Source organism: Trachurus japonicus, chromosome 4 (assembly GCF_045865225.1).
Source record: "Trachurus japonicus isolate A0001 chromosome 4, Traja_1.0".
Classification (NCBI taxonomy): Eukaryota; Metazoa; Chordata; class Actinopteri; order Carangiformes; family Carangidae; genus Trachurus; species Trachurus japonicus.
Window position 1 is genome coordinate 10,357,387 of NC_140910.1, and position 12,732 is coordinate 10,370,118.

General features: G+C 39.1%; 1 protein-coding gene across 2 annotated transcripts in view; it reads left to right on the top strand.

Moving 5' to 3' along the window:
- The window catches only part of LOC146988456 (uncharacterized), a 92,055-nt gene extending 81,929 nt beyond the window's left edge, over nt 1-10,126 (top strand). The window contains exons 13-18 of one of the 2 annotated variants that reach the window (XR_015035698.1): nt 3,457-3,499; nt 5,383-5,497; nt 5,617-5,719; nt 7,100-7,169; nt 7,274-7,443; nt 9,578-9,659. Coding sequence is in view for 1 of the 2 variants with exons in the window: in XM_085773816.1 (XP_085629942.1) it covers nt 3,457-3,499; nt 5,383-5,497; nt 5,617-5,719; nt 7,100-7,169; nt 7,274-7,377; nt 9,578-9,788 (646 nt within the window). In the remaining variant the exon portion in view is untranslated. Of the gene's footprint in view, nt 1-3,456; nt 3,500-5,382; nt 5,498-5,616; nt 5,720-7,099; nt 7,170-7,273; nt 7,444-9,577 lie in introns of both variants that reach the window. The other variant, XM_085773816.1, reaches the window with a different exon arrangement.
- The last annotated feature ends 2,606 nt before the right edge of the window (nt 10,127-12,732 follow it).

A 12,732-nucleotide genomic window follows, 5' to 3' on the forward strand; every position in this document is an offset into this window, starting at 1 on the left:
ACTGAACCATTACAATGCCTCACACCTATAGCTACTCTGTGGAGTGAGAAGTTTAGGTTAGGTAAATTCCTGCTCAGGACTTGATTGGTTTCAAAAACACACTTGATTTTTAAGTGGTGTTTGCAAAAATGCAAGTAAAGGTGTAGCTGAGGATGTAGAGAAAAGACACAGTGAAATACAGACAGAGGGATCTCCCTCACCAGTGTGATGAACCCACTTTTCACAGCTGTTCATCTCATAAACCCACACAACTGGTCCACTGAAAACTCTGCAATTATGAAGTTATTTATACAGTCTGCTGATAGCTGCCCTCTTCCTCCTGTTTGTCACTTCTCAGCACTTTCATCATGCCCAGAGTGAGTATCACAGAAAGCACTGATTTTGTACAGTACATTAGATCATCAAGTGGGATCACAAAAAACACTCTTGCATCTTAAATCTGTTGCTTTTCCATTTGTATCTGAAAGTTGTCCAAAAGCATTTTTTTTTTTTTTTACAGCTTTTGCTCAAAGCCAACGACAAAAACTGTTTCCTGACTGCATGAGGTTTATTAGCTTTGGCGATTTGAAACTCCATAAATGATGCATACAGTGTTGCGTCTTTACTACTGCTTGTCCCCTTAATTAGTTTTGTCTCCCTGATCCCCCTGCTGTGACACAGCATGTCACAACCCATGCAGAGTTTAAACCCCACTGGCTGAGCAGCAGATAGAGCAGCAGAGGAGGGAGAGAGTGGAAGAGAAGGAGAGAAATTAAAAGACTGAAGCAGATGTGAGTTATTGCCAGGACGTTTTTAAATCAGAACCCATTAGATGCTTCATGAAGCAATACCTAACATTATGCTTGATGAAAAAAAATACAACAGTCACTGTCACACCCACAGACACACTCACTCAGGTGTCAAGTAATGGAGAGTTTATAAAGAGATAAATAAATAATTGTCTCAAGTGATGGTCTGGTTTATTTAACAAAGTGGTGCCCAATAATATAAACATAAAATGACTTAGGCTAATACTTTACAAATCTAACGTTTTAATTATCTGACAACCCCACTGTTCAGTAATTGGTCTATACATATATTGAGCCCCAGGTTTTTACACAAGGTGACAGCAGCCATGGATGTAATTATTATTTTAATCTTTTTATCTCATGATCAGTTGTTAATAGTCCTTTTTATCCCTGAACATTAAATACATTATGTGATAATATATTATTGTCTTGTTATCTCAAGGAATAACTGTATTATCATACTAAATGAAAAATATGACCGCACACCACTAACCAGCCATGACACCCTTCAATACGTTGATATTCTGGGTCAAGTATTAAGTCAAAAACTAAAACATTGGCTAAATGTTTTGTTTTTTTTACCTGACGATGGTGCCACAAGAGTGTCTGGGAATTTCTTGGCTATCCATTTAGTAGCTACTTGGACATGTCAGTCTACATCAGTAACACCACTAGATCAAGTCACCAAAAAGTAGATCAACAAAGTTATTAGGATATAGCTTCATGGGACTATAAATGTCTGTAAAAAAACATAACGACTAACTGTTGGATATCTGTGGAACCTTTTCTCTCAAACAAACCTTAAATTTGTGTATGAGCTAGTACAAGTCATTCCCCAATACTCACCAGTTCCAAGGCCAAAGGCTGTGTATAGTGAAATACGAGATTTGATTGAAAACATAGTATGTTAGAATATGGTTCATGAAAACACGTGAAAAGATTGATTAACTATAGAGCACTGAACTATGGAGTTTTAGGATACAACTGCTTTTCATTCATTACCTCATAGCATTTGTCCATCCATTGTGGTATTTCTTGTGTACATATGAAACGATGATGGTACCACAGGAACCAGTGTGGAAACAGCTTGATTCATCCGTGTGGCCAAATATAATAGAAACCATTGGTTGTCAAGACTTTTTACAGACCAACTTGCTGCTGTCAGTTTTGAGACACTCACTGATGGTCTGAGGGCTCATCCTCCTGGGATCATGAACAACTATAGACCAAACTGTACATCACTCTGCCCTGTAGTTGTTTAGACTGCTGTGAATCAGGAGTCATTCTGGAACAACAATATTCATTTGGTTATTTTGCCCTTGTGTGTGAGTAATTAAACTATGCAAACCGTGCAGGATACACTGGCTGTGTAACAGATGTCATGCCCTGTGCACCACAAGAGCCCTCTTTGTTTTGTTTTTCTATAACTTCATCTTCTTTCCCCTTCTCCTCACCTCCTGTTCCAGTGAACATCTTGCTTGTGTGTGTGGCTGCGGGGGAAAACGGGGGAAACAACTAATGAAACAGCACATTACAGCAGGAGCAGACAAATGGCCAAAATTAAAATTAAAAAGGAAACACTGATTCATAGTTTTAGCCTTGGCCTGCCATATGTTTTACTACCATTTGTGCCTCATTTAATATTTAGGATAATATTTCCCTGCACTGTAGTATACTTGTATCTCCCCAGGAGATCCCTCTGCAGCCTGGGAGTTGGCCAGCTTCCAGAGGAAAGAGAGATCCAGGCTCTATATCAATGACCCGTAATGAAGATTAATTCATGTAGAGGGCAGCCTTTTAGTTATGGTGATTTCTGTGATAAATGCAAAGGAAATAAGGGAAGGTTTATCCAGGTATGAATCCAGTCTTTGGCCTTGTGATGATGTTCTGAATACAGGTGATAGAGGACACATTCACACCCCTTCACCTTTCACTCTTTATTATGTAATAGGATAAATGAGATTTTTGCCCATCAATCGACACTCATAACAACCATCTTCTTGGAACATGTTCAAATGTATTAAAATAACAGACCTCAGTCCTTCATTTACAACAGTATTCAGAACCCATATTTTTTGTTAAATTATCCTCGGGGTGCATTTTTAACTTGATTTGAGGTAGATTACATTATATAAAACTTACTCACTTCCCACAAGTAGGCTATACACTACTAGACCCAACTCGCAGGGGAGCGATGATATACCACATGGCCAGTGCCAGGATTTACCATTAACATTTAAAGAAAATGTGGGAGGTTTGAGTGAGCAGTTTGTGATTTTGTTGCTTTCCTATAAAACTCACTGTAAACAGGCTACAAAAATAAAACTGCATCGCTGTCGTACTTTAGCGAGACCTCATTCTCTCCATCTCTGCACTCCCACTTCCTCTGATTCAGTGTGTAATCACAGCAACTAATTTACATGAAAACATGAATTTTATGACAGAGAGCAAAGATAATAGTAACGTCAAAAGACTGAAGAATCAGTTGCAGGTGGACTGGCATTACAGCTGTTAAACATCTGCTTCTGCTTGGGTGGAGATTTGCTCTGCTCAGTGACACGTCCACAGATGTGCCTGGGGGAGGAAGAACCGTTTAACAGCAAGTGATCACCAAGTGTGAAGCAAACAAACATGTCTTACCTACAGTATATGTTTGTTTTTCCCTCAGGTCTGAGAAAGCAGGAGAGATTGCAACCATTCCACTGACTAAGGTAGGACTCCATACTCCTCGCTACAGTATGTGTTTGTTCAGGTCAGAGGCCCCCTGTGAATTTACATAATGCCTGTCAGCTCAAACAGTTCTGCTCCAGGTAGGCGTGTTAACCTCTGTTATTTTTACTCCACATAAATACCAAGGATGTATGGGGCCGCTCGCTGTGGTTGGGAGCAATCAAATACATGCTTTTTTAAAAACAGCGTTTTCTTCCTGAACTCTCACAGGGCCCACTTTAAACTATTTTTGTCCTGTGACTTAATGGTGTGAGTCAAGGATGTGCATCCTCAGTACCTAGTAGCTGTACTGCAGACAGACAGCTGGTTCTGACAGTGGTGATGCTGGAGGGGGAGGATGGTGTGAGCGTGGGCACGGCACGCAGCAGAAACCACTGTTTGTTACTGGACAAAGAATGAAAAAAGAAGCATAATTAACAGCGGAAATGAGGAACAGTAGCCTGATGTGCTAAAAGTAACAAAAAAGAGAGGAGTAGCCAATCAGCAGCCCAGAAATCTTAACCTGCAATTGTAATAATTGTAGTCAGTGCAATAAAAACATGGATGAAAAAGGTTCACAGACCTACACTATCAATCTGCCATGATAATGTCTTTACCTAATGTCACTGGCTGCGAAAACTTAAAAAAAAAACTTTTTACAATGATTCAGGACCAAATAAATAATATAAAATATTCTTTAGTCTTTATTTAAATGATATGTTAGTCAGTAGCAAGTTGAGAAAGTTTAAGCCTCAGTGTGTGCGACTGAGTGTGCAAATGTACATATTTCCCTGAATAGGAGGATAGATGAGTAAGCAAAACATAGTAGAATACATATTTTCCAAAATACTGTGTATATATAATATATATATATATATATATATTTATTTTTTTTAAATAAACTATATCAACATGTATTTATATGTAAATGAAAAATCTTAATACTGTCTATACTGTAGGTATTTTATGTCAGTAACTTACTGTATACCATGTGAGGACATATATATGTGATATTAATGAATCTCCTTATAGATTACATGTTTGGTAACATTACTATTGATAAATCTCATATTACATTTCTGTACTGCTCCTTTAACAGCTACGTGGTGGTGCTGGTGCTGTATCAGTGTCTACATGCCGACACTATGGACTGATTAGATAAAAAGCCATTGCACAGTGGAGAGTATATGGTAATGCAGTAAATGCAGCGTCTGATAATGGTTTGTGGTGAGATGTGATCCGAGTGTGTTCTGATTCAATTATACATTAAACAGTGCTTCTAGCTAACAAGTCCCCCAGCTAACAAGTTACTGGGATGCTAAATGGAAACATGCAGCAATTAGCTGTGGTGGCTGGCTGGGCCTGGCTGACAAACTAATTGGTAGTCAGAGATTGCACAGCGGGGCTGGCCTGGCCTGATCTCGCTCTGGGCACCACTGTTTAAGATTTTTATGAAAAAACCCACACATCTTATCAGCTAACGCCAAATGGGACTCTGGCCGACATGCATGCTTTACAAATGCACCCTCAGACTTTCTGGTGCAGATAGTGACAGAATCCAACTTAATAGTGTCTGTCACAAAACAAAACTTTATTCAGATGGAGTCAGCAGGTTTTCATTCCCACTAAAATGACAAGTTCACTGATGGGAGTAAAAGAAAATCATCAGGCTAGTGAGAGAGCAGGTTCACAATCACAAATAGTATGAACCATGTTTTACAATGAATTTCAATATAGTAGAGAGTATCATAGCAACAACATACTGTTAATAGATATTTCAGATGCAATATAAATCAGCAAAGTGCTTAAGTATAAAAAGAACATGCCTTCCTTCCTCTGTGTGTCCTCATTTTCCTCCTCCACCATCGTCCATCACCTCCTGCAGATTATTAATGAACGTTACAGGGCGTACTCCTGGGTGGCTGAGCTGATCCAGGTCTTTATAGCCATCAGTGTCACCGTGTCCTTCCTGGTGATGGGATCCGCCATGAAACACACAAGTAAGTTCACTCCTTTCCTTTGACATTAACTCTGTTTCATATAAAGTTGCTGAACACTGTTTTCCTCTGCTAGACAGTGGTTGGGCTGGTAATGAATTGATTACTAATACTTCTTCCAGTTGATGGTCTGGTGAGTTCGATGTGGAGCAAACGGCTGGAGTGGCTGTCCAAAGCCTGGGAGAGAAACCTGCCAAACAAACACCATGTGTGCTCTGCACGTAGGTGAGTGGTGACAACGGAGGAGAGGGTAGAGGAGAGGCAGCTGGTAGCCAGCTTGAGCTGGTTGCATGGTAACCAGTTTGAGCGGGTAGCTGGGTTCATTGATTGCCATGAAGTTCCCAAAAACTGGGGTGAAATACCCCCCCGTTCCCCACTCCTAAAATAAAAATTCCATGTGATAGAGGGTTGAAATGATATCCAGGAACACAGCAGATACATGTATGCATAAATACTCACATTCTGAAAAAAAGTTAGCATTTCTGCAAGGAGCAATGTCATCAAATGCACACGCATTTATGAGTTTTTGTTATTGTTCATCCCCGTTATTTCTCCTCTGGATTGTTTGTACTGTAGCAGTTACCAAACAGCATCAGGTGCATTATCACCTCCACCTGGGCTGGAACAGGTCATCAGATCTGTGCTGAGTGTAACAAGTTGGATTTGCAAAATGATTTTTGTGTTGTTGGCTGAACGGAGACACAGCAGGTTTTAGGGCTCATGTAGGAGCCCAGTGAACATTACAATCAGGAGACATTTCAAGCTTCAGTGAATATCTTTTCTTGCAAATGATATATTTTGTTCTTCATGAACACAGACACTGAAAAATGTTGCAATTTCAGTTAATTACCCAATATGCAATATAATGCTTTTCAAGCTGTGGAATTAAGTTCACCAAGTCTTGCTTTTTACCACACACTGTGGTTTACGTGTATGTGACTTGTCCTACCAAACTGTGGAACTGAAGGTGTGATGGTGACTCTGTCATCACCATCCAGAAACAAACTAATGGGCAATGAGCGTAGGAAGCTTCGACAAAACAGAAAGTAAAAAGATGAGTTAGACTGCATAAATGTTACTTTTAATGACAGTATCACAGTATGTTTCAACTGTTGGTTCCACCAGCCTGATGAGAATATTTTAGGGTTTTCCTTTCATTCATACTGTGTTAATTTCATTGTTGCATCTAAATCCAAAAGTTTGAATTAAAAAATGCTCCAACATCTCAGTGGGTTTCATTTTATTTTAACTACTGACAGTCGTTGCACCGCAGTGATGTTACTGCTAATTTGAAAAATGGTACTTCCTTTTTATAATTATGGTTTAAAGCAAACATTAAGAACTGTGTTACACCGTTGAGGAAATCTGCCTTTTACACAGGCTGTACTGTCTGGTGTATTTTTGTATCTTCAGTGTATGAAAGAAGAAGAGGAGGGTGTGTATGTGTGTGTGTGTGTGTGTGTGTGTGTGTGTGTGTGTGTGTGTGTGTGTGTGTGTGTGTGTGTGTGTGTGTGTGTGTGTGTGACATTTGATTTATCTGAAACACTTTTCAGACATTAATGTCGACTAATTAAGCTGATTACATGCTCCTCTGTTTTCTTCCAGCATGGCTAAAGGATTCATGTCACTGCTTGGCTTTCTCGTCATCTTTATTGTGTCAGTGTGTGATCCCAGGGTAAATAACACACATAACACACAGACATGATTATAATTACAGTCTGATGCTGATGATAATGAACTTCTTATTGGAGCAGTCATCAGTGTTTTCTGTTTCTTCAGGGTTTTGTCGTCATGTTGGACAAAGTTGTGTCGTTCTCTCTCAACACTGAGGTGGGACTGTTTGTCTTCATCATGCTGAGAGAATCCAGAGAGGACAGATTCCAGTGAGTAACCTCAACCTCTACCCGAACCTGAACGAGAGACGTATTTTCTACCTGAAAGTGAAGCTGGTGGGCAGCTTGTCAGCTTGTGAGGTTAAAATCCCAGAGAGATAAACGCACTGCAGCTGAAAAAATACATGCTAAGATATAAACGTGCTACAACTCACTGTAGCCTCCAACTAGCCCTGAAGATGTAGCACACTTGTATTTTAATTAGATCAATACCCCAACTTCTACTCCAGCAACTAACGCCTGGTTCAGACATATAATTACATTTGATCGTGACCTTGTGAAAAAATAAAACTTGCAAAGAGGCCCCTCAAATATTTCACATTTTTTACAGCTCTGCAAATTCCTAATATTATCTCAGGAACATTTCTGGAAAGATGAATAATTTGGTAGTAACTGTTTGGTAATATTACTTTCAGTCATCTGTTCCTGTACTCTGCAGATTGGTCTGGTCAGACTTCTGCTGGTCAATGGAAATAATATAAAAGTAGAATACAGGAAAGGAAACAATGAAACATAAAGTATAGGAAATATAATGGTACATGTGGTACTTACTGGGTGGATATTCATCTGAGTTTAAATGGAACCGCTCTTACAAGAAAAATCAAAATTTCCCCTAAATTATAACCAAATTATAAGAGTAGGAAAAATGAATAAATAAATAATGTAATAAATCTGACAACTGTTTCTCTTGGTGATTAGTCAAAAGTGTTTATGGCACACAAAATACAAGATTCAGACACATGATGACACCGAAAGTTAGATAAAACAAACATTTCATAGTTAGAATAAATATTTATTATTACACACTACTAACAACACTACACATGCAATTACACTTCCCTGAAAGAAAATGAATGCAATACTGGAGTACGACAGGGAAAGTACGTTAATGCATTGCCAGCAAATCTCTAATGCACTAATACAAATGTCTTCATAAAAGTAAAATGGAATCATGGCCTGTTTTAAAAAGTTTTCATAGTAGAAAAGATAGATAGTAGAGGAGGGGTACTGTACTGATATCTGGGGGAGTAGCTGTGAAGAGGTTACTCTGTCTGTCAAACCAAAAAGACACTTGCTGACTTTCCATCTCCCCTTTAATCCCTCCTTGACATCCTTCACTGTGTATTTCCATGTAGGCTGAAGGAGTTTTACAGGTCAACCAGCGCCCTGCTGCTACAAGGGGTCTCACTGTGGCTCTCCAGGGCTACTAACAGTTTCATGCTAATCCTATTTTATCTCTGCATGCTCCAGAAAAGATCTTTAAATGTAAACACCACTCCTCACTGTTAATTCACAGCTGTGGGAATGACCATAAAAGGCCTGGTGAACCTTTTGTGTACTGAATGGAACAGGACAATACAGCAGAGTCTGTGTCCTGTTTTCATTAAACAGATTACTGGATTGTGACAGAAGACATTAGTAGGCCAAACAGCTGCCTATTTAAAGGGATAGTTCACCCAAAATTCAAATTTCACTCATTATCTACTCACCCTCATGTCGACTAAGAGCTGTGAGAATTTTCAGAGTCCTCCGTTCCTTCTCTGAGTTACGGGGGGTCCGCGCAGCAGTATTTGTCCATATAACGGTTGTGAATGGATACCAACTTTCTTCGTCCAAAAAGACACACCAAAAAACATCCAAATACCTCCATACTGCTCGTCTGTAATGTCCCTCTTGTATTGAAGCCCCGACATGAGAAATTGTTCTGAAAAAAATGAAATAAGTCTATATTTTAAGCTTGTTTGTAGCGGAAGCTCCCAGTGTCTCGGTTCACTGCTCTTCCGGCGGAACAATTTCTCATGTCGGGGCTTCAATACAAGAGGGACATTACAGACGAGCAGCATGGAGGTATCCATTCACAACCATTATGGACAAATACTGCTGCCCCACGTAACTCAGAGAAGGCACGGAGGACTCTGAAAATTCTTAGTCGACATGAGGGTGAGTAGATAATGAGTGAAATTTGAATTTTGGGTGAACTATCCCTTTAAGTTTTCCTGCACGGCGGCTTCTCATTAAATGGAAAACCACATATGTTGGAGATCAGTCAAGTTGGTCTGATTTCAAAACATTGGGATCTGCACCAGAAGTGAAACTCAAGTTTGATTGTTTGGTGAATGAATTCTTTAGTCTGTGGTAACATCATGAAACTCCTCCTCTCCTCCCCTCCCCTCTCTCTGTTTCCCTCTAGACACCTTGCCGTCCCTCTGCCGGTGGGGGACTGTGTCTTCAGCCTCACCTGGCTGCTGCCCACCTACTTCCTGTTTGCAGTCACCTATGACGTCCTACAGACTCTGGCCGACGTGGCTCATTACCTGTCTTTCTACAGCCACAGTCAGGAGGCACACAACCTGAATCTGACTGGGAGCTTAGCAGCATCAAATCTGTCTCTGCTGCTCTGATCCTCCAGCAGCCAGAACCAGAACCAGAACTGGACCAGAATGAGTTCAATTGCCAAAAAATCTCAAGCTTTGCAAAGTGCTTTTATCATGCGTCTATACTTTACAAACTCTTGATACAGTCTGAAAACTTTAAAGGTAAGCGTTGTGTTTTTGCACTCTTCGCCCCATGATGACTCAACATGACTCACAGCGTGCAGAGAGGTACATACCCTATAGGGGGCGCTCTTTCCTTGTTTTGTTTCAACTATTTTTTTCATTATTTATTCATTTTTATTTTATGTTGTTTTTTAACTGAAGTGTGTGAAAGGGTTTTCCCATCAGACACCTGGAGCCAGATGTATCAAAGAGATGTCCGTCCAAAAGAATCATACACCTGTTCCTACACAGAAACTACTGATGGTAAAACTTAAAGGTTGAATATGTTGAGTCAGTGGGGAATGAGCAGAATACCACCATCTATCGATCAAGATAGGACTTTTTTTCTTTTTTTTTTTTTACAAACTTTATTATCATATTAGAGACATTATACAAACAACATGACATCATACAAACATGATGTAAATTTTAGGAATGAATGGGGATACTTGATAAAAAAAAAGAAACACGACAAGCCTGAGGGTCAAACGAGGAAGTGTATAAAAGTTGGAGATAAATTCAGAAATTTCCTTTTCGTTTTCAGAGAGACTGTTATCAATATATAAAGCAGACATGGGTGCAGATCCCGGGGGGGATTGGGGGGACATGCCCCCCCTCCAATTTCTGAAAAAAATGAATTGTCTCTCCCAATAAAAATTATTCAAAATTGAACAAATGTATTTTCAGACTTCACATTCTTCACATTTTGAAGGTTTGGTTGAAATCAGGCCAGTGATTCTGGAGAAAATGACCAAAAACAACACAGGCGATTTTCAAAATTTCTAACCCCCAGGGGTGTCGAAAAATGATTTTTTGACCAAAATTCAAATTTCTCCAAACTCGAATATATCATGTGGGGGTCCGAGGGGAGTCCAACGCAGAAGGTTTGTTGTCACAGCTCTCGTCTTGGTGACACCGCGAGTCCGTGACACAAACACGCCCCGTAAACCGCAATCTCTTATTTATGAAGACTACACAAATACACACATTGTAACATGTATATGATAATCCATTGATCCCCCGATTGATTATAAAAGGCTTCGATGAAAAGGAATGTGTGACCCAAAATGTCTTAAATTAGTTAATTGAGACTAAATATGATTTTTTATGGAAAAGCAATACTCCCCTCTAAAGGCCATGTGGATGTATTATTTTTGAAAAAATGTGCTTTTAATAAGCAACGGCCTCAGGTAGTTTATGAAAAATAAGATAAGAGGTGAAAAACATTTAGATTGTTTTTCACTTTTGCACTTTGCAGCATTCTTTTTGTAAAAATAAATGCTTATTCAGCTTACTCAATTTAATGTTCTATATAGCTAGAAGCAGCAAGCAGGAGGAGTCAAATCACTGTGTGGTAACACAAATGATGAAATAATCACAGTAGAAACTGTTTTATCTACTGGGCTACAGAGAGTAAAAGTGGAGCCAGCAGAGGAAAAGTTGTGCACGACTCAGCTATATTGAAATACCCTCTGATCCAGTGTGAGTGGCAGCCAATCATGTCCATTCTGATCCCAACGTAATGTGAATCACAGACATGTTTACTGCTGCCACTCGCTGGTCCATCTGAGTCGGTTTCAACACAGTGGACAGTAGTAGCTGTTTGCAGTGATTTAGGCTGATGAACACATGGTGTCTATACATCTGGTCCCAGGTGCTGAATAATTTAATTGTACTTCTATATTTACACATGTGTATATATGTATAAATATTTTAATGAAACACTAAAGACTATAATATATTGTAAGCCGAGCCAGTATCAATGCAGAGTATAAAGTTATAAAGAGAATGTATATTATCAAGCTCTCTTAAAGTTTATCATCATTTGTCACAAAAAGCTGAACCATAATTCTCCACAACAACAGTCTCAACGTTTTCTACTTCTTTTAACTTTCAGCTCTGAGGGTGGAGGTGTGATAGTTCCCCGCAGTCGTGAAACTTGATGTTGGGCAAAGATTTCCTTTGGTTTGTTTGCAAGTTCATGCACACAAATCCACCAGGCTTTGATTCAGGCCAAATTCCAAAAATCTAATTTTATTTATATAAATATCTACCTGGATACATGTGTTCCTGCATCGTTACTACTGGCTGATCACCAGCCTGGTTTTAGTTTTAGTATCTCTACAGATTTCTTGATTGGGTTAATTTATTTGGATACTTTCTAAATTGTGGTTTAGATGATTATTAATTGCCAGTAATTGGTCAATTGCTTGTGTTAGTGATGGTGGCAAAGATTCAAAATTGTCATTGCTCATTACACTGCAGCAAGCCTTTTAAATAGAAAATACAGATGTAGACTAAAAAAGTATTAAGGATTAAGACAGACAGCTTATTTCTTAATATACAAATAGTAACATATAGAAAAACGTTAAAAACTGAGGTGGTTTTGAAATGAAATACATTATGAATACTTGTGTATTAGATTCTATTGCTTTAGTTTTAAAGGAGTGCATGTTGTAGCTGACGGTCATTAAGAGCATCATTGAAGTACCCAGTCTGGAAGTTAGTAACCAGTGACCATCTCTTACTGCTCAAAGCTCCGCCTCCTTCACCATCACCTGTCAGTCAGATGGTTGATTAATACTGATGATTTGATCTTCACAGTGGTGAAGGAGGAACTGAAACCATGGAGGTTGGCGACCTCCATGGTGAAAGCTGCTGATCTCAGTTCTGTTGGATTTAACAGGACATTTCAACAGTTTTTGGTCTCAGTAAGTGGGATTTTTGTTTTGTCAAGCATCAGATCCATTCCATAAAAATAATTAATTAATAACTCTGGATCTAATTGTTGATATTCACAAGGTCAAGG